Here is a 24,381-nt window from a genome sequence, read left to right on the forward strand (position 1 = left end):
TCAACAAGACTCTTCTATGGACAAAGGTCGTGGCAGGCGTAAACGGTGGGGTACAACAAGTTTTTCCCGACGAATAAAAATATAATAACATTAATAAATAATAATAATAATAATAATAATAACAATATATTAGTAGTAGTAATAATAATGTTAGTATTTTGCGACATGGTCCGTTAAATCGGCGAGTTAAAATTTTTGTTTAGCCGTCGTCGGCAAGTGAGTTTGTAGATGAATGAGTGGGGTGAGAGCATCAATCGTCATCAATAGACAGCGAAAGTGAAAACGATATTTTTTTTTTGCATAATATATTAAACGTACGCGTTAAAGACAAAATTAGATTTAAGGTCAAAGTTGTATCCGATACACACACGAGATGTGGAAACATATACGTCTTTTATATATATATATATATATAAATTATAATATATTTAATATATTTTAATATATATTTATATATATATATATATATATATATAAATTACATACGTAAATATAACATATTATGTATATATTTTTTTGTATAAAATGGAAAATAAAGCGAGTAATATGTGATAATCGAAGAGGAACAAAAACTTTTTAGAATTTGGTTTTGTAAACGAATTAAAAGTCCAAACCGAAAATGATAAATTGTCGGAATAAGTTGAGCCATTGAAAACCGTCGATGCCGGCGACGGACACGCGAATAACTATTTATAATAATAATAATCAAATAATTAAATATTTATAATAATAATATATAAAATAAATATGGCCGTCGTCATCGGCGGATTTGTATTTTTATAGTAATCACATTTTTTTGGGGCTTTTTTTTAAAATGAGGGGGGAGTGTACTTATCGGAGCGGTAAGCAGAACCATCCCCTAGACGGCGGCCTGCCGTTGTCTGGGGGCGAGTCGATAGTCGTCGAACAGGGACAGTCGGCTTCGTGATGGTAATGCTGTATATTATGAGATGCGACGTAATCGTCGCAGTCCTCCTCGTGTCACACGTTGTCTTCTTGCGACATGAGCAACGGGTTCACGTATTCAAAACCCTCAAATTCGGACTGATCGATTTTATCGATGACACGTCTGAAAAAAATCAAAAACAAAACTGTTATTAACGATTCAATAAAACGAGTCGATGACATTTTATACCTTATCCTATATTTATCTTATTATTTTGAGTAAATTAAATATATTAAAACCATACACATATATGTTAATCTTTATTTTAAATCAATCTATTTAGTGGCAGAAAAAGGTTTAATGAGTCGCTTAATTATAATTCGAATGCAATCAAGTGATTAATACGAGGAGACATGAAGTTAAATAGTATTTACGTTTAATAGTTAAAAATGTCAATGCTATCTATATAATTCAGGATATTACTATAATTATTAAAACAAAATAAAATATAGTTTATTACACATATACACGTTATTTAGTAGGGGTGCAATAGAATTTTAATTTTAATTTTAAATTATTATTAATTATTACCATAGGTACTTAGTTTGCAAAAGTATAATTTTTTAGAAATATCAACGATGTGGTTTCAGTGTTGAATAAGTAAATAAAAAATAAAAAAAAACCTAAAGTCAAATATTTAATGCTGACTTATTTGTAAATGCCTAACAATCTACTTGACGAATTTTAATTTAAGGTGTACCTATACTCATTCGGTATCAAGTTTAAAACATAATTAATAAAGTCAATCATTTCCAACTTCTGTTTTGATCTATCTGCAGGCATATGTAATTTGCGCCACTTTTTAAGTTTGTAATTTGCGCAAAATAAAACTAAATAAAAAGGCATTATGTAATCTGTACCATCGTGTACCTACTAAAATTGTAATTTGCGCCATTCTTCGCCTTATTAAAATTGTAATTAGTGCCACTAATATTAAAATTATAAATAAATGTATGTAAGTAAAACAAACTCCATGTATATTAAATAAGTAAATTTTCGTTTAGTAATAAAACATAAAAATCAGTCATGCTATAAGTTTAAATAAATGTATATAAATAAAAGAAACTCTATGAACATTAAATAAGTAAATTTTCGTTTAGTAATAAAATATAAAAATCAAATCAATATCAATATAAAAATTATATTGGACACGCGTCAGTACGTAGTATTGTGTATTCTATGCGATTATCAGTAAATTTATCTACTAGTAAATTCCAACTGCGATTGAAGTAAAAAAGTGTGGCGCAAAATACCAAAATTAATTTGCTTATATGGCGCAAAATACTATCTCCCAATCTATCAATATAATAAATTAACACTCAACTTCAATAACATATTTCGTTTACAAAAAATTAATATATAATACATATACTTAAAAAGTTTTAAGCTTAAACGTTTATAACAATTTATAAATCAATTTTAATTGTTTTTCCGTTTAGATTTAATTCAATTTTGCAAACATATTTTCATGCATATAGGTACTTCTCATTACATTAATATTTTATTTATTTCTTTAGTTTATTGAAAAAATTCTACCACTAAGGTGATTTTTAAAACTATTTTTTTTAAATTTGGCAATTTACTTAAAATGTATAAAATAAATATAAACATGACATAAAACAAATATAATTAAAACATCAAATTACCAATAATATACTTAATACATATTATATATCTATAATATACTTTTACAAAAAAAAATTTAGTACTTATGTATGACTTTTATTTTTATGAAAGGTGGATAATACTTATAAAATTCATCTATCCTTCAGAACTTGGACATATTATAGGAATCGACATTTTTTCGTAGTTATTGATTTTACCTTATTTATTTAAAACAATTAATTTAATATATTTATATTTTATACAAATAACAAAAACGGACAAATAATTTAAGTAATAACCTTAAAATGTAGCTAAGTGTAAGTCAGCATAAGAGTATATCAATGTATAAATTACTACATTTAAAGTTCGAAGTTTTAATATGGAATAATGTGAATAACTAAGTAAATAACTCTGTAAAAATAAATAATTTTAAATATTTTATATACTTATAATTAAATGTATTCGTAAACGAACATTGGCCTTAATAAATTTTAAATTCTAGTCAAAATAATTTATTCAACAATGTATATTTTATATATAAAAAAATATGTGAAGTTATTCACGCCATTTCTGATGATTTACAACAACAAGTAACTAAAGTATAATTTCAGTTATTTTCCATATTATTTCAGTTTACGATTGTTTGATTACTGATTACAAATAACAAGCATTGTATATAAAATAACTTCGTTATTTAAAATTAGGAAGATATAAACATAGACATTTTTCCTCAAAAAAAAAAAAAAAGTTATCTAAAAACGTTTAACATTAATAAACCATAAATTGAATATTTTATTTATGATTAGTACACATTTTATTTTGTATTTTATCTATAAACAATCTTATTATATTACATGGAACTTATAAGTAAATTTAAACTCTACAGTTTTTTATATAACAAAATCTTTAGAATTTTTTTTTTTATTATTTTACTTTAAATAAATAAATATTTTTCTTTATTTTAAAAATAAAAATATTGCCACCTGAACATCCTACGAAACTAGCAATTATAAAACAAACGTCCCAAATAGCAAAATCAACAATTGTTCTAACAATAAATTGACCTTAAATTAATTTAGCCTAGATATATCATTATTCATATAATCATATATTAATAAACCTAGAGAAAACTAAGTAACTATTAAATGAGTAGGTTTTGTATAACATAAACAAAAACTGATAGTCATATTTTAAGTAGAAATTAATTTTTAAAAAAATTCAATGGTTGAAAAAAAAGCTATATAAATATTTTTAACATCAACTTATTTGTACATACATACAATTTCTACATAACTATTATTTAAGTTATGAAATTTTTCAAATTTCAATCATGTTTTTATCAGGCATCAACCACTTCAAAACATTTAAGGTGTAATCAAAAATGCAACAAACATAATTTAATAATATTCTTTCATACGATGCATTTTTTTTAACTATCTTATAAAGTACTTTACTATAATAAAGTTTTTGTAGTAATTTATGCACTATATTATTATTATACACTCATATTATTATCAAGAATTATTAACAAAATATAAATACCAATACAAAATATTTACTAAATTATCAACGTGTAAATTTTATGCATAGTTAAATGGGACAAATATTAATTTTGTAAAATTAAATTAAATTATGCTATAAATAAGATTTTAAGACAAAATTAGAATAGGCTATATGTAACGGCCGTTCCATGATCTATATTATGATTCAATTCGAACGTATTAAGTGTATGTAATATATACAACAGTATAGATTACAGAAGAGTTTAGAGAATATAATAATACCCAGATGATTAGTGCAAGCAGAATTAATATTGTCAGTGGCAGCAAACTATTAAAATTAGAACTTGTCTCGTCGTCGTAACCGTGGCTGTAGGTTTTTTTTATCACAGAACAATGAATATTTAGTTGACAGATCTAGTGAAACAAGTTGTCCTGTACCATAAAATAAATGAGTGTAATGTATATCATATTATATTTAAATTATAATGAATAATTGAGAATCCTAGTGTACTTGAAAAGAGTGGTGTTGTGCTTTTTTCCGGCTATAAAATACACCGTTTTTAAATCTTGTAAACCCCAATTCAGTCTCCTCGCCAAGCCAAACCCCGAAAAGGGAAAATGTGAAGAGGACGAACTTGAGCTCAGATAGTAATCGAAAAACTTCCCTTTATTTTTTTCTCGCGTTTTTCATTGTATTGTAAGTAGGAATTACTATATACGTATATTTATATATACTGCGTATCTGTACCCTATGGCCAGGGGGTTGATGGATCGTAAAATTTCTTGGGTTTTTAAGGTAATGCTCGGTCATAAAAATGCACTGCTCATCTCCTAAATAGTAATAATAATAATAATAATAAGGGAGCATGCTGTCTCTGCAGACTTCTCGGCGAACGACGAATAGTGCAGTATACGAGTATAGTAGTTGAACCTCCTCCTCCTTCTACTCACAAAGGTTTTACGACTATTTATTTTTTTCACCTCTCCGTCCTTCTTGGACCATTCAATGACGGGATCTATAACACTATATATATATATATAATACATACCGTTACGCACACGGTCGTAAATTCAAATCCAAACAAAAAAAATTCAACGAGATTTTTCATTAATATTTGGTAGGCCACCATTATTATTATTGTATAATAAAGGGAAAAATCAAACCCTAGCGCTATAGATAACTTTTATAAGCAGGGAAGAACCAATTTAAAAATTCGTTATTGTTGAACTCTACTCTTACTAATGGCGAATAAAATTACAATAGTATTATTTAGCTATTTACAGGAGCACAAACGTAGATAGTAGGTACCTTATGAGGTTTTTTGTAGTGCACCCGACCTGGTTTTGTCCGTGTTCATAACTTTATGCAACGATTCTGGAACTTTCGACTCTGGTACGTAAGTAAACCACGGAGATTATTTTTAGAGAACGCGAATATTTGCTGATAATCCGTCAGATTTTGGCTCAAAGCCCCGGAAAATACGTTTAGTTATGACTTATACTAATATATAACGACACCAAGTCAAATCTTTATTATTCATGTATAATTTATATAGAGTTTTACTGCTTGCATATGTGTTTCAAACACCCCTGGGATTCGTCTCTATAAATAAAGTACCAGACACACGCGCAACAAGCAATCACATACACATACATGCGCATTTCGAACTACGAAGAGCGTGAGATGTCGCCAAAACGCGTTGACCAATGTACATATATATTATATAAGAGACGATACATATATGCGTATCTCTCATATTATGTATAACAATAATATTTTAGTGGACACGCATCATCATCATCGTCATCACAAACGGCGGCGGACAAATGACCCTCCTCTCCTTTAGAAAGAACGCGCATACATATTTTTCATTTTTCATTCTTCATTTTTTTTTTTTTTTAAGTGTATATGTCCGCGCGTTTATCGCGATATGCTAATTCAGATGCTAAATGAGCCGTAGACAAAACTATTATAATATAAATTATTATAGAAGAGGGTTCGACGAGCGGAGAAGACCTCCGCGGAGAAACCGGAGAAAAACACGCGACGAGCGTGAAGAAAAAAAGAAACGGAGAATAAAAAAACATCGCTGAGATAATGAACCAATAGGTAGGTGTTAAATAAAGGGAACGCCACTACGGTTATCTCACGCCCCGGGGGATGTGCCTAATCGAAACGGACAGCAATAATAGCGCGGACAATGTAACAGAGAAGAATTTGAATAATTGCGCGTGTCCTGACAAATTACACGACGTGTCCCTTTGACCTCCGCAAACCGTTACACTAAAATATTGACACACACACGCACATACACCCGGGCGGTCGCTTTTCAATTTGTAATTTAAAAACCGTAAATATGTCAAAACGGTAACGCGCGACAATTGGGGAATAGTCGAAATTAATATTTTCATAGCCGCTCGACTGTGATTACTCAATCTTTATTTTTAAACACACAATATAAGTTAATGCATTACAACGTAGATCTGAGATAAAATACAAGAGCAAAAACAATGATTAAAACGGTTCAGTTTACTAATTGTATATAATATGAATTCACAAAGCCAATAAGTGAAAATGTTAATAAAAATCAATATGCTCTTGACTGATGAACATAAATATAATATCATAATTTCTAATAAATAGAAAATTTTTTCTATACCTAATACTTTATAAATCGTTAGTTTTTGAAAATTTTACAACCAAGTATAATAATATCCTGTTTGAAAAAAATGTGTACGGTTTTAGTATATTAAATACTATGCATAGGTTTAAACATTAAAAGCAATGAATTTTAGTTTTTAAATTATAAACACTATTGTAATGTTATGTCATGCAACGTAATCCTATACAGATATATTATAACATATTTTTTTTCAAATGCAAAATAAACTTCAACTCAACATAACGTTATGTCACAATTGTCAGCGAATTGCAAAGCTAAAAATAACGAATAATTTCTGTTTTCATAAAAATTAAAATACAGAAAAAGAAAATGATAAGCTTAATTTCTAATAACTATGAAAGAAAATTACATAATAACGTATATACCAAGAAGAACAACATTTAAAAAATCAAACTAAAACCACATTAGTATGGTTCGAGCACGCGAACAAGATTTTATAAAGCGCGAGAGGGTTGTGTCAGTGCGTGTGTTTAAGTGCAACGTAAGAGTTATTAAATATTAATTATTAATTTTACGGTCACTGCAGGACAAAGATGCATATAAATGATGCCTGAAAAAGTTAGTAAAATTTAAATGTGTGTAAATTCATTCCAAATTATAAATTAAATTTAAAAAATAGAATTTATAAATAAAATATTATAAGTCTAACCTTCTCTTTTGACTCAGAAAAATAATTCTAGAAAACTAAAATGTATGAGTACCTATATGCATCAAAGATATCTATGCACCTACGATAATAAATAATTTTAATTTATAATCTATTATATAATTAAGTTATTAATGAAATTATAATTAGTTTAAAGTAGACGTTTAAACAAATAATTATGGTTATACATATGTAGTTACATTTTTAATATTTTTTTTATTAAATTTATCATTTTTATTACTTTTTTTTAATTGCTAATTTTGGGTGAAATCACAAGCATTTACTTAATATTGATTTGAAAATGTATGGACTGAATTTATATAAGTCTGTTAATAATACACATAATAGGCTTTTCAATATCCTAGTTAAATAAACGTTCGAGTGTAATTCAATAATAAAGGACTTATTATTAAGACCTGTGAAAAACGATTAATTACATATTGTAATTATATTGTGATTAAATTAATCGTAATCAAACCGCGCGTGGTAGAAAGAAGAAGAAATTATTTAATAGAACATTCATATAGTTTATAGGAGTCTGTCTTGTACGCCAGTGTTATTGGATTGTTCGAGTCATAATTACTCATAGAATTGGATAGAGAACAAAAGGCATTTTATACCCTAAAACTTATTTTAGTCCATGCAAAACCCTTTTCCCACTACCTAATAAAAATGTATCCTGAATATCAAATTTAACATATTATATTTTGAGGATCTAATCCACTGAGATAATTTAGCTTTGGCTATTTTCTCGCACATGCCTATAGTCCGAATAAAACAATATATATATATCAAATAGGAGGGTAACAATATTATATTAAGCCCTTCTATATTAGAATATTCCCATAATAAAAGGGACAGCGACAATTTTCGAGAAAATATAGATGGTAATGACGGTAATGTATATAGTATATAGTTTATCACATCGACGTTATTAAAACGAAGGCGCCCGGTCGGAGCCGAATGCTATTTGCCATCCTGCATATGCTGAACATGATACATGGAAATTTTCAACGATTTCCGAGTCAGAAGAGATGACTATCGAATTCCAAAATCGCCACTGGAGACAAGATAAGGCAAAAGGAGAACATACGTTTTCCATCTGTTATTTTATTGTCGTCTTAACCCTGAATTATTTTATAACAGGATGATTGACCTATACAAAATCAAAAAAAAAAAATGATACTACAGTATAATACAATTGTGGGGGAGGGAGAGGGGTGGAGAGGAAAACTGATCGTGAGGTTCGTATATTATATCGTGCATGTCGTCGTCTTCGTTGTCGTTTGGCAACCGTCCCGTGTGTTTATGCGCTGCTGAATTTTGCCGATTTTTTGGCACGACGAAACGCCCCCCTCCTTTGTCGTAAATCAACAGCGAACGAATAAAGATGAGAAAACATACGCACTGGATTTATTATTCGCTTATTTCCTATGTATACTCTGTCTTGTCGCGACGACATGTTCAAATATACGTGTATGAAATTGTATAGCACATTTAAGAACAAATACATTTTTCATTGAAAAACGTTTATACGGATAAAAATCACTGCAGAGAATTCGAGCTACAATAATAGTTAAAAATCCATATTTTAACCATAAAAATAGGAGAATTTTCTAGGTGAAATACATATATATTATTTATTTGATAATACACATCATCTACATATCTACGAAAAAAGCTTTTAGAATTCATTATTGAAAATTCGTATTTTAATTATTTTATATTTATATAGATGCAGGAACTTCAATTTGATCGGTCGTGGGACGAACGGCAAGAAAAAATTAAGAAAATTGTATTATTATTGCTATAATAAAAACATAACCTTATGTTATACATTGTCTGGCTACGGTATATAATATTTAATTTTGTTCTCATGAATAAACACGCGAAAATTGTTTTTAAAAAAAATGCACTCAAACTATTATTACTAATTTACCGACTTTCAATGTTTTCTCTCCCACATTTACCGGATATGTGGTATTCGCATCGAGTAGGTAGGTATAAAGAATAGGAGTATGTGCGTTGTATAGGTCTATTACGGTGGCGTTGTCGTTATGTTGTTATTTTCGTTTTTTACGTTGTCAGAATGTGGCGGTAGTAATTTAGGAGTGCACAAGTACATCCTTTTTTTTTTAACTTCATAAATCAAGTACGAGAGATGTTGCCTGTTGGATTAAATAATAATGATATTTCAATAGATAGTGCAGAATAGAAGTAAATTATAACACGCATTTGGAAGGAGTTAAGGAAAAAAACAGATTTAATTTATAGACCACTTGGTTTAGTACACATAGTGTGTGTATATTGGATTTTACGACTCTCGTATGGTTCCTATAAAATATTTTTAATTGGCACTCGACGACACGATTTGAATAGATCAATAACCAAAAACTCGCTAGAAAGATGTAAAAACACGTATATACACCACGGACGTAGAACATAATTTACAGGAGTATACTTACTAAAATATACTATATGATATATATTATATAAACTATATAGTATATACTTTTAAATTTTCTTAAATTAATGCAAACAAACATCACCAAATCTATTTTATTATTGTACGAATCAACATAATTAGTATAATATATATTTATTATTAATAATCTATTCGAAATATAAAAATAATAATAATTATAATAATGGAGCAATGAACTATACGAAGTCACACCAATTATATAAAGAATTTATTATTAATAACTAATGAGTAATAAATAACTTTAGCTATCAAAATCATTGATGCTTGCTTAATGAACTAAAATAACAAGATAATTCGTTTTATAGTTTAACTGAAAATAGAAAATAGTAAAGGAGTGAACTTCCAAATGCCTCCTTCATTAAAATACAATTTTTCATAAAATCCCTTATTAATTCTTAAAAATGTTTAAAGTCCTAAAGTTAGCAACATAATGACATTATTGTAAGTAAATGTACTTATTAAATATTGATTAGGTACTTAACACTTATTAATTTACTAAATAAATGTAATTTTATGAAAAAAAAATTAAGTAAGAATATCTGAATATAGCAATAATATTTGATTGTTGTATAATTTTTTAGAAATATTTTATGACCAAAATGGAATTTAAATACATCTTGTTTTGCTAATAAAAAACCTTGGAAAATATTAAAACAAACAAATAACTCAAAAAAATATTTTGTTATCAGGTTAACAAAGACCATAAAACATTTAGAATTTTAAAGGAAAAATAGAAACTTAGAAGCCAAATAGGTCATGTATTAGGTATATCATATACTGATCATTGGTCTCGATTTACTTCGTCTAGCATAGAATAGTGTAGTATTATAATTACTAGAACTATGATTTCAATGAACATTGCATTTTTTCCAATAACGGTAGCTACGCAATACTCGTTTTGGTACATTTTTTTCACGACTTGTTAAGTGGATATACCTATACCTAATTTTACTTCGCATATTTTCATTTTAGATTATAAATGTAATGATTTTACAATGATATGATTTTTTTTTTGGTGTGTTTGTCTTATAGTGAAAGTTTACATTTGAATGAAATTATACATTTAAACGAAGAGTAAAAATTTTAATTTAAAAATATTATTTGTAGGGATTTCAAACTTTTACGTATTTTATTCAATTATGCGCAAGGAGCGTGCAGTAGCCAGTAACCCAGTCAGCCAACGAAAATACATAATATAAATCATTTACTCGGATGCTCTTGGTTTTAAGACAATAAAAGTGCACCACACTTTTTGTAATTCGTACTGCGTAAAAAGATAAGAATTGTTGATATCGGTTAAGCTACAGATAAAGCATAATGTCACGAAATGAAAATAATATCATCACTTTAAGAGCATACAACAGCTCTTCGGTAGTGGCATAGATTATTTTTCACTCCTATCCGATCTCTCACAAAAATAATAAAAGCAGAAAAGTGAATGCATTAAAGAAAAGAGGAAAAACTAAATAAATGCGCCCGCAGAAGGAAATAAACAATACGAAATTCGTGTTTGTACATAGATATTATACTAAGGGTACAAAAACGGTAGAGACAGGCGTTTTTTCAACAGCTTGACCTCGGTGACCGCTGTGACAATTGAGAAACGGAATTACACAAAGTGAAGCAGCTGATCCTTTTTTTTCCTTTGGTCGAGGTAGCAATTAAAAAGTACAGGAAACAGGAGACGTGTGAAACAGGGCTGAAATAGTGGAGATTCTGGGTGGGAGAGGGGCAAGTAATTATAATAATTCCTTGTTAAAACAATGCAGTAGTATACCCACCCTTAAACATAATCATGTACTCCTTAGAATATAAAACTATTTCCTCGGCTTGTTATTATTATTCCCAGTTTAGGGTCCTAGATCGGTTTAAATATTAGGGTCACCTGCCGTTGTCGTCGTCGGTGGCGCGACGGCCGTCGACATCGTCATTATAATAATAGCCCTTTTATTGAGAATGCCAAACAAAACGCTTACATTATATATAGGTACGAATAGGACAAGGAAAAAATTCATCGACTGTATTACTATTACAGTGGACACGGAATATGATCACCTTTTATTTCATAAAAATATCACGCTTTCACAGAGTAAACCGACAAAAAGACCGAGTTCACATCAGTTGATTGTAATATATATAAATATAAATATATATGTTTGTGTGAGTGTTTTTTTTAAAGAGCACAAAACACATGGTTAGACAGAAAACGTCATAAAGACTGGACGTAAAGTGGAATTCTCTATATCATTAATATTGTTACCTATAATTTTTTGTTGAAAAAATAAAATCGTAAAAACTAATTAATAATAATATGTTTTTAATATCTATAAATAAAATATATATATATAAAGAGAATTAAACTTTAAAGAGTTAATCTACAAGTATAATCTTGAACGAATCTTACTATACTTAAAATTACAAACTATTTAAAAAAAAGCCAACAAATCAATGATTTTAGTATGAATATAGTAAACTTTAAAGTAATACAGTACACGAAAGTGCAAATATTTATAAAACTGTAGTATTAATTAACAAATTTTTAAGTTCTTAATGTCAGAAATCAATTAAAAGCATACATGATTACTGAGTAATACAATAATGACTTTACTAATAGTCTAAAATCAAAACTGTAAACTTTCTAAAATAAATAAAAATCTATACCTAATAGACCTCACGATGTTTAAAATATAAAAAACTATTGGTCACTGATTTTGAAAACATTAATATGCTACACTAATTTCAAAGTTAAATTTGTTTTAAATAATATATGTTTATGTATAAATAATTTATTGCCTAGTGTCTGATTTTTGTCGTCTAATAACATTAAAGCTGCAGTTTACATTTTATACAATAAAAATAAAACGCATTGATATTTTGATTCACATTAGATATTATATACACAATACCAACAAAAAACATAGATTATTATTTGTAATAACATAATATTTTATATAACAAAATATAAAAAGTAGATCGTAAAACCACAATTCACAAATGTAATACACAAAGAAAATACTGCAGTATAGAGAATTTCGAATGAAAATAAATACAGTGTAACTCCGAAAATTCGAGGCAATAGTCGATAGATTTATGGACATTGTAACCGAAAGTTTTTGGTCTGCATGCTTTTAAGACGGAAATACATGTATATAGAACAAATACAAAATACACAATCCTGTTAAAGAGAGTTTTAAAAGGGAAATCTTATATTATTGGCGTGAATATATATGATATATATGTCGGAAAGATATAACATATAATATTATAAATTTTGGTCATACAAACCACTTATTTTTCATATTACCAGAACCGTAAAATGAAAAAAATTCAATTATTTAGGAATGATAGACATAATTCAAACTTGACAGACAAAACAACAAAATAAACCTTGCATACGATATTTATTAATATCGTGGAAAAACTTTTTATGTATCCCCTTATAAAAGGTATTATAACATATAGTTTCTTTTTTATTGAAATTTGGAACGATTATTTGGTAATACTGCGATGATTATAGTATCTATATTATGGATATGAGACACTTTTTTAATATGCATATTTTTATTTTGTAAAATTAATAACAACAAAAATACGAAATATTCTAAAAACAGAAACAAATAAATGTTGAGGCCATGTTGACAATATGACATAACGATTAAAAATTTGATCCCAAAGAAATACTTAGAAAACAAGTAATGCTTAAAACAGTCAAGTGAACAGATATTTTATTAAAATTAATTAATAGCAATTGTTTAACTTAAAGTGTGTGTTTTGATGTAACTAAATAATATATGTACACATACAATATGAGGATAATAGAAACGCTTATCATATTATAAAATACTGATCATGCTTAGTAAATCACCCCAGAGATGTATCAAATGTGTGTGAAAAATATCTGTACAGAATATTCATAAACCAGGTGTTTGACACTCGTCACGACTCATTTGCTAGTTAGACTCTGGATTGTGACGTATTATTATTATAATTATTATTATTATTGTTGATGTTTTTATTATTTATTACATGAAAGAAATATGCATTCTAAAAACGATTTGGGTGGAGCTAGGTTTACTATGCAATATTTATAGAACACATTAAAGAATTTTAGGGTTGCTCAAAATAATATTAAATAATATAATACTAATATAAATCGCATACTTGACAAAAATAAAAGTATTACTGTTAAACATTTACATTTAATGATTTGCTACAAATGTATGTACCTACGACTTACCCATAAGTCACAACCCTATTATTATTGAAACCGCATTAGTTATAGTAAATTACCTATGTAAGAAGTAAAAGGTTTCCTCAAGAATAAAGTTTAAAAAATATAGTAAATGCTTAACATAAAAATTAAAAACATTTTAACAATAGGCTAGAATCTTTGTGAAGTTATATTTATATGTTGATAACAACAATTTAAGTTTTCTAAAATTATTTATTTTATGTAAATGCTTTTGAAGTTATAAACTATAATCCATCATTATAAGGTAATATAAATACACTACTATTTAAGTAAGTATATCAGGTTTTTTTTTATGATAATTAATTTTATCAAATATGTACAAGTACTAAATACTTAGTGGTGAGCCAAGTATGACAATGTCAATTTTCAACACACATCAATGAAATGTAAGTATAAGAAGTTATAAAAATAAATGAAAATTAATTTTTTGAGAAAATATGTTAATATTATCTCTTTTTTATTATTATTTTAAAATAAATATTTACAATCTGTATGAAAAAATACAACAAGTATGAAATAATATAATACAATTTACAGGGCCTAATAACTTGAGTGAATTGATTATACTTCAGCTTGAAAGGCTTTTTATTATAGATTTTTTATATTTTCCTAATTATATGTTTGGGAAATTGTCTGGCTAATTATGCTTTAAACGATGGGAAAAATTACCTGGGACAGTAAGAAAAGAGACATTTCATTATAAAAGATTTGAGTGGGCTAAAATACTGGAGTAGAATTTTTTTATAGTAAAGGAAAGCAAGAGAGAGATCTTTATGAAGAGTTTTGTTACTATTGTGCTACGGAATTTTTATTAATAAACATAAGTTTATAAACTAGAAATATTGAAACAATTTCAGATTTGAGACTTTGATCGATCTTCTGATTTGGATGTCATAAGATAAATTAGTAGTTTATAGAAAAAAAATTTTATAATTGAGTAAGATATTAAAGCAGCAAAGGAGTTTTAAACTATGAAGTTCTAATTTAAGGATATATTTTTAGTTTTAAAGTAAGTACCCCAAGTTAGACTTTTATCAATATAAATACCTAAGTATTTACTATTTAATTGAATTGACAATATGGATTAATTTATTATATAATAATAGTGGGGAACTGATTTTAAGGCACAACGTGAAGGTAATGTATGATGATTTATTTTCATGTATTTTTATTTACCATAGATTGAATCAGATTTGTAGTTTATGTAAGTAACTTTGAAGTTTGTTAATAGTAATGTTGATATTTGGATCAAAAGAACTTATGGATGTGTCATCAGCTAAAATGGCTATATTGGTAAGGTTGGAATAGAGTATGTCAGCAGTATAAAGATTGTACAATGCTTTGGGCAAGAATTCTACCTTGAGGGATACCTACTTTAATTGAATAGGTAATAGATAGTTCATCTTCACATCTCAGTTGGAATGTTAGGAGTGATAAGAAGGAGTTAAGCATTAGATGTAAGAAAATGAAAAACCATTTAAGCTTGTGGAGAAACTCTTTGTGCCAACTGTGATCAAACACCTGGGCTATGTGTTAATATTACTTAAATGACAATTTTAAATTAACATAATATTTCAAATTTTCTATTATTTAATTATTCAATCACCACTATATAATGATTATTACTTATTAATAAACAAAAATTTTAAATCTACTTACAGATCATCAGGTGTTAAATGAACAGGTTCATCTGTAAATTCTGGTGGGAAGTTTGCAAGATCACGATCCGAATCTAGTCTTGGTTTATAAGGAGGACTAACTTGTTTTTGTTCTAACTAAAATCGTATAAATTGTTTTAATGTCTTGGTAATAATAATAATTTAAAATGATTAATGCTAATATTTAGTTAGTTATCAAGATGATTTACCATTTCCCAATCAATAGATTTAAAGAATGGATGAGTAATGATATCATAGAATCCAGTGTCTCGATTACAACCCAAACGATCCACAGGATTTTTATTTAAAAATCCTTTCAAAACTGATGCTGCTTTAACAGAGAGTGATCTTGGAATACGTATAGTTTTTTCCAAAATAACTGGAAAAATAGTTTTAAAAAATGAAAAAAGAGCTTTAAATTAACTGTTATTTGTATTATATTACCTTGAAATAGATAGTCTTCAGTATTTTGATCAGGATTTTCTGATGCACCAGCAATATCAAATGGACTTCTACCAGCTAACATTTCATACAAAAGCACTCCTAAAGCCCACCAATCCACACTAAAAAAAAAATCAAAATAAATTGAAATTAACATTGAGTATTTAATTAAATTATACATAGGTTTAAGTGTACATGTTTTTCATTAAACAATAAAAAATTAATAATTAATTAAAACTATTCCTATATTAAATTTAGAATTTTAAAAATAATGTATACCTAAATCCATAATCTTCTCCTCTTAAAATTTCTGGAGCAATATAATTTGGAGTACCACAGAATGTACAAGTTGTATCTCCAGGCCTTATTCCTTCTTTGCACATTCCATAATCCGTCAATTTTATATGGCCCTCATGATCAAGTAGCACATTATCCAATTTTAAATCTCGATATATTATACCTGAAATAATATAAAATAAAATACATAATACAATAATACATAAATAAATAAGACTTTTAAATTATAATTCACTATAAAATTGTTCACTAATAAGTATACCAAAGGATGTAATCATAGGCATGCCCAGATCTTTATCACAGAGGATGTAATCTGGCAACCATTAGGTTTACCTTGAGTATATCCCTATCAATTCAATGAATGTGTCATTTAATTTATGATAAGGAGATGACTACCAAATACAATACAGGTTACAACTAATACAACTGTAAGTTTGTTAATTTAATTCTATTGTGGATATGATAGCTAAGTAAATCTGTGTGTGGTGGGTATACCTGAAATCTTAGGAGTACACAAGTGCATACTTTGCATTTTCTGTGGATACGCCTATGTTGTAATTTACTTAAGATATAAATAGTAAATAATTATAATATTAAATAATTATTTAAAAATATAATTATATAAAATATCAATGAAAAACAAATAAATAAACTTAAAACTGGAATTGACTCAAACTATTTTTTCATAATGAAAAAAAATGGTACTTATTACTAAATCGAAACACTTTGCTAATCTAAAACAGGTAATTTGTCAAATAAATATTATGTATTATAACTTATAAGTGCTTTTAGATTTAAAAAAATAATTTTAATTAACTGGAAAAAAATTATACCAAATTATTAGTATGATCTTTGTCTAACAAATATGAATACATATAAGTACAAACATTTTTAATTAATAAAAATAAATTTAGTATGTTATTAATAGGCAAAATTCCAAACATAAAAAAAGGAACACTCTGAGTAGGTCCTACTCAGTAGAGCTTTAAAATTAATGCACCAAAACGTATTAAATTTATATTAAAAATATACTTTTAAGCTTAAAATATACAAAATAAAGTAATTTCAAATCTTAAAAAGATAGATAAAAGTTTTACTATTAAAGGTTTTAAGAGAGTAATAGATAACATTGAATAAGTTGTCATAATATATGTGTTAAAATCAGAAATATAGCCTAGACATTTATAAAAAGGTAACAAAGTCTCTCTAAATAAAATATCCCATTAACCATTTCTTTCAATTAAACTTTTTGTAAAATCATGTTTTTAATAGATAATACAATATATATATATATATATATATATATATATATATATATATATTTAAAAAAATAGTGTTCAAAAGAACTTAAATTTACAAAGTAATATAATAAAATATATGATAAAATTAACATGTTAAATAAAGCTATAGCCTTTATACTCCATTGTTAAAGCATCAAATATTTATAAAATGATAAATCTTTTAAACAAAATTGATTATGAGCAGAGATAGTGTGTCAGATATGTCACCTTCTATTTCTTAGGATATTTAATAATTTATTGAATATATATTACTAAAAATAGTTAATTTTTCTATAAATAGTATGAAAGCTTCAACTATTTCTTAAAAAAACATAGCATATATATTATTAATTATTATATTGTAATTAACTATAAAAATAAGTCAAAGTAAATTAAGTTAATAATTTCATATATTTATAAATAGCTCTAAAAATAACTAAAATATTTTTAAATTTAAATTATGTCTAGAAAATATACTATATGCTTAAAAATAATTTTTTTTCCCTTAATTTCTTATAAATAAATATAAAATCACCAAAAAGCATTTTTTATTAAAATAATGATTCAATCAGGTAAAAATATACTATCTGTACAATTACAGATTTAATAATTCTGAGGGTATTTATTTTATTAATATTTCAATTGGTTTGGTCACTCTACATACATCTATAGACTTGATAAAAAAATTTACTTTATTCTGTCATTAAAACGAATTAAAATATTTACCAAATGACTATATCAAGAATTGCGATGAATTAATATAAAAAAATTATTATATTAATAGATAAGAGAAAAACAATTGATTTTACCTTTAGTGTGCAAAAAATTTAAAGCTAAGCTAATTTCTGCAGCATAAAATCTAGCATGTTCTTCAGGCAATCGTCTTTGCCTTTGCATATGAAACATTAAGTCACCTCCACGAACAAATTCAATCACAAAAAATAAACGGCTGGCAGTTTGGAAGCAAGAATGGAGACCGACTAAAAATGGATGGTTAGAGGCAGTTTCAAAAACATGTTTTTCTGTTTGAACCCAATCAATATCCTAAAATTAAAAAAATAAACATTAAATATTGAATTTCTATTACTTAATTAAACAGTTATATAATATTCAAGATATCACAACCTTGAAAACTTATATTTTCATTACATAAACACTAATTAATAATGTAAACTTAATGCACTTAAAATGCACTAAATGTGCATGCACTTAAGTGCACACAAATATGCTTTAAACAAATACACTCATCATTTTTTTCAACTCACAATTTTCACAAATACAAATATTTTTATATTTTATAATTTGTACAAGATATTTATTGATAAGAACAGAAAATTTTATGTCAACTAAGGATTTGAAAAGCATGATACAATAATACCTAATAAAAAACCTCAAAATAAAATATACATTATAAAGAATTGTTTTTTATTATCAAATTTTCAAATTGTATTATAAATATATTATTAATCATCAACTATACTCTAAAAAATGGTAAAATTGAAAAATATACTCTTAATTTTAAAAAATTACTAAATGTGCACTATAAATTTTAATATTATTTCCGCGGAGTTGTAAAATTAATTTCAAACTTAATTAGCAATAGATCTAATAGCTCAAAAAAAAAAACACCATGCAAATACAATAACTTTTGAGCTTTAGACTAATAACATATAAATACAAAAAAAAGTATTGTTTTTGAGTGTATATATTTTTGTTTTATAAGAATGATAAATAATTGATTTCATCAAATATAAATTGAATAATAAAATATATGTCCAAAGTTATAATTATTTTATTATAAATTAATTATAAATGGTATTAAGAAGTAAAAAAAACATTTTTTAGAAATTAATAAGCTGAGAGAGAAGTTGTTCATAAATCCATTAGATTGTCTACTATGTCATGAAATTTTAAATAAATGACTGTTATTTGACAATCAAACAAATGGTAATATAAAAATGTCTTTAATTTTTAAAAATATTGGCCTTTATAATCTATTTCAAAAAATAATGAATTTTCTATTAATATACATATTTATAATACAATTCAATGTTGAATCGTAAATTAATGAACTGTGTGATTGTTTAATTAACATCAATACCCATTATGATTTTAAGCTATTATTAATAAAAATATAATAATTACTTCATCATCTGTAACGAGTGCTTTTTTTATAACTTTCATAGCATAAATGCATTTTGTTTTTTTGAGTTCAACCATTAACACCTTAGCATAACTTCCACGACCAATAACCCTAATTAGCTCAAAATCAGCAATAGAATATTGACGTGAAACTCCGACTTCTTCATCACCTGCTATAAATATAATTAAACATTAAATAATATTTTAACAATATTATTATTGTTATTATTTTGAAATATTACTTTTAGCTTGTGGATCTTCAATGGGTACAGAATCGGCTGATTGATCAATAACAGAATTTTGATCAGAATAATCTTTTAAATCGGGCAAGGCAGTATCAGAACTAGGTGTACCTATAAATTAACAGCATATACATGAAATATATAAAATAATTTTGATAAAATGTATTTTTATAATTACTTAGAGACGTTTGTGAATCACCATTGGTGTCATCGATAACTATAGGATCATTAGTGCAAGTTTTTTTACCAAGTTTATGACATTTTTTGTGGATAAGCAATTTGCATTGAATACATTTGAATCCTTGTCTTCCTAATCCCCAAATTCGATCATGACAATATGCACAAAATGCTCGCTAATTATAAAATAATAATAATAATAATAATTAAATAGTTATAACTAATAATATTATAGTCAAATAGTAGATTAAATTGAAACAAAATGTTTAACATCACTATTACTATTACATACTAAATTATTGTCATGTACTTGTTGTTTAGTAGAAAAACTACAAAATATTCCCATATTTTATAATTTTAGTAAAAACTATTGAATGAGAATTTAAAATAAAGAACGTAGAACACAACATTCAAACTTATCTTATTTGTTAAGAAACATATAAAGCATTATAAAATTAATTATTATTACTATTTTTTAATAACTAGTTGATATTTAATTAAACGTCAACATACTTTTTATCTTACTTTTATTATATACAGAATACAGATACACATAAAAATTAATTGACCTTAGACCTCTTTCTAATGGAAAATATAGTTAATATAATTTAGAACTATAAAAAGATATTAATTGCGTAATAACATGCAAAATAATACAAGTGAATTTAATATTTAACTGAGTTTATTTGTATTATCTTAATTATAATACATTTATAAACTATGTTATATTAATACAATAACACAAAAGAAATCAGTAGTACTATAATTAGTAATAAATTGACAATATTCTTTAAAAAGATGCACTTTGTTAAAAAACATTAAGGATTTTAATGAAATTTAAAAATAGTGTAATTCTTACAAGTCTATTATAAATAAAAATGAAAATTTCTTAATTATCTTAAAATAATTTGGCAACATAAAAATGAATAAGGCTTATTCATTATACATACCCTGTTAAATCTTTTAGGTTGAAAAATATGTCCATTCACTCGATATAGTTTTCTCCATCTTCTGGCTCCACGTCTATATATACTACCTGCAAATTATCAATGTATTTTATAGGATAAAAATCTATATCTTATGTATAGTTTTATTTTTAAATTTTAAATTTATAAACTTACGGTCTTCTCCTTGACAAGGCATTCCTGGTGCTGGTGGAACATTAGGAAAAACTAAAAAAAAATTTAAATGATTAATTTTTATATAATATTATTAGTTTAGTAACATCATGTATTTCAAATATCAATATAAAATAAATAAGTCTACTATCTTACACATTCCAAATTTAACAAGAGTAATAATTATAAAATCTGGTATTATTATTCCACTTTTCAAGCATATAATTTAAAAAATACTATCATATATTGATAAAAGTAGTTGTAAATCAAATATCTATAGTATAAAATAAAGAATTTGTTAGTAAGATCTGATAGATCATATCTACCTTTTCAAAAGTCTTAAATTGTATCAAAAATGTTTTAAATGATAATGATATTCTTATTGTAATAAATTTAAATATTGAACACAATACATTCAGAAGAAATATATTTTAAATTGTAATATGAATCTACTTATAAGCATACTCAATAATAATTTATTAAATTAAAATAAAGTATAATTTTATTGTTAACATGCATTGTTAGTGCATAATGGAACTCAAATTTAATGTCAAACACAACAATAATTTAAACTATACCAAATTTGTCAAAACAAAAAGTTAGAAATAACATATTTAATATAATATACTTAAATTATCAAGTTCACAGATTTTTATTTAAATTAACAAAAGTAAATTTAATTATTATCTAATAATAATGAATTATAATTACTAATATTTTACTAACTTTCCACTAATATAGCTACTACTACAACTACACATGAATACACGCACACATCCACACACTAACATATCCATATATTCACAAACGATTATGATTTTTTTGGCAACATTACCATTGTATTTGTTACCTGTGGCGTAAACATGGTCTTCATCATCAGATATAGAAGGAGATGGTGATGGGTCATGAACACTGCAAGGATAATGTTGTACAATAGGAGTAGATTGGTAACCAAAACAATTTATGTTTTGACGCATAGCCATATTTGATCCACACGAATCTGGTAAACTTAGTGAAGTGGGTGGAGCATACAAATGACGTGGTGGTGGTGTTCTGGGCCGAGAAGGAGGAATAGCCTGATTCAACAATAAAGATAATGAACCCGGCCCTGTGAATTCTATATCTCCTAGTGAAGGACGACGGTTAAATGTAGAGTTATGATGATAATCATCATCTTCTATGGAACCAAAACTACTAGTGCTGTGCAAGGGCTGATGTTGGTAATATGATGTAGATGGAGGAGCTGGGGTGGAAATTGGTACATGATGATTATAAAAACCCAAAGATGACGATTGCCGTTTTGGTGACTTGCCTCGGTCAGAAACAGTTGATGCACTCCAATAGCCCCAAGCCATAGTGGACTAATTTATTTTTATTTTTTTTACACTTATGAAACTCAAAAATGGGTGTTAAAAATTAAGTACAATTAAAGTCTGTTGAATAAAAAAAAAAAAGCAAGGGTAAAGCTGTATGAATCAGAAAACCGTAATGATTTAAAAATATAATTAACAAGTAAAAATCAAATCAAAATGTCCGCCCTTTAGACAATTTATTATTAATTCGTGAATATATATTTAAAAAAAAAAACAAATATTTGCATATAATTAACTAGATAAATAAACTAGAAAAATGAATTAATAATAATTGATCCGATCATCTACAAATTAACAAGCATTGATGAACATGGGTGGCACGTTGTATTATTATTGAAGATGATACAAATAATAAATAAATAAAATAGATATAAGTGAATAGAATTTGCTAAGTATTAATATGTTTTTATTTAAAATTTAAAACGCGTGTAAAGAATCAACATAAAATATGTAATCTAGATAAGTTATCAACGAATACGTAAACGCAAAAAACCGTCACAAAAATACGAACGGACACGTTGTACACGATACGGGAAAGAAGCGTTCATCAACTGCCGCGCAGCCCGACGACAAATGGAAAAATCAATAATAATAATAATAATAGCAGTAAAAAAAACCTAATGCACCGACGCCCTACCAGCAGCGCGAAACTGTTTGCTTTCAATAATTATTATTGTCATCACACCGAACGCATAACGAATGAATTAGTATTTTTACCGTCGACATAATAAACCACAACGCGATATGTATTGATATGTAATTGAGCTTTTAAAGACACCACAAGCACTTCTAGTACCACTGGTCGTACGAAGGTTCCACCCTAAAATCAAAACACCAAAGCGCCGAATCCGGCATTACGTACGGTACTTCCCCCGCTCGGCTCGTTCCTGAAACCGCCGTAGGGGTAGACGATATCCCACCTGATTCCTAACACCCTCACCGCCACTGTTCAAGGAGTACTCATGACCCATGTATCCAACTAGAAGGTGGTGAGGACACTAGTGCCGAGGGGGGGGGACAAGAATGGCACAAATAATGTTATATTGTAGTTGCAGTCTGCCGTGTTTGACTAACAACAACGAGAGACTTAAATTTTGAGTACCATTAACATGCACATTATTATTATTATTATTATACATATTGCATTAAAACCTATACACCAAGATTATTTTCATTTAAATAATACTCTATGTGACATGTATCAAGAGAACATTATAATGACCGATCGACATCGAAAAAATGTTATTTGATTTGTTGAGGAGTGGGTGGGGGAGGGTTTGGACTTACCGTGTATTGTTAATTCAGAATCTTTATTCAGTTCGTATAATCGAATGGCTTCATCCAATTCCATTTGTGTAGATAATATACAAGGATCGCCTAAATGTAAAAATAATTATTACTAAATAATAATACTAAATATACTCAAAACAAATTCAATTTTATTTAAACACACAGAAATCTTTTAAAAATAAAGCCGACATTTATAAAAAAAAACAATTGCGAATTTGAAATTATTAATGTTGGACACATTTA

At 26.7% G+C, this 24,381-nt stretch overlaps 1 protein-coding gene across 1 annotated transcript; it reads right to left on the minus strand.

Moving 5' to 3' along the window:
• Nucleotides 1-485: 485 nt before the first annotated feature.
• On the minus strand, nucleotides 486-23,016 carry LOC112594241 (atypical protein kinase C). Its single transcript, XM_025338930.1, has 12 exons — nucleotides 22,326-23,016; nucleotides 21,479-21,529; nucleotides 21,308-21,393; nucleotides 20,359-20,533; nucleotides 20,181-20,291; nucleotides 19,942-20,111; nucleotides 18,606-18,840; nucleotides 16,499-16,679; nucleotides 16,223-16,341; nucleotides 15,988-16,157; nucleotides 15,780-15,895; nucleotides 486-1,069 (listed from the first exon to the last, which is right to left on the minus strand). The coding sequence occupies exons 1-12, from the start codon at nucleotides 22,828-22,830 to the stop codon at nucleotides 982-984; spliced, it is 2,007 nt and encodes a 668-aa protein (XP_025194715.1). The 5' UTR covers nucleotides 22,831-23,016; the 3' UTR covers nucleotides 486-981.
• Nucleotides 23,017-24,381: the final 1,365 nt, after the last annotated feature.

Source organism: Melanaphis sacchari, unplaced genomic scaffold, assembly GCF_002803265.2.
Source record: "Melanaphis sacchari strain LSU unplaced genomic scaffold, SCAv2.0 Contig225_pilon_pilon, whole genome shotgun sequence".
NCBI classification, from domain to species: Eukaryota; Metazoa; Arthropoda; class Insecta; order Hemiptera; family Aphididae; genus Melanaphis; species Melanaphis sacchari.

Coding starts and splice junctions, on each gene's coding strand:
- LOC112594241 (XM_025338930.1), bottom strand. CDS start 22,830: ATGGCTTGGGGCTATTGGAGTGCATCAACTGTTTCTGACCGAGGCAAG. Junction 21,394..21,478: donor GCCTTGTCAAGGAGAAGACC/GTAAGTTTATAA, acceptor GATAATTTGCAG/GTAGTATATATAGACGTGGA. Junction 20,112..20,180: donor TGAAGATCCACAAGCTAAAA/GTAATATTTCAA, acceptor TTATATTTATAG/CAGGTGATGAAGAAGTCGGA.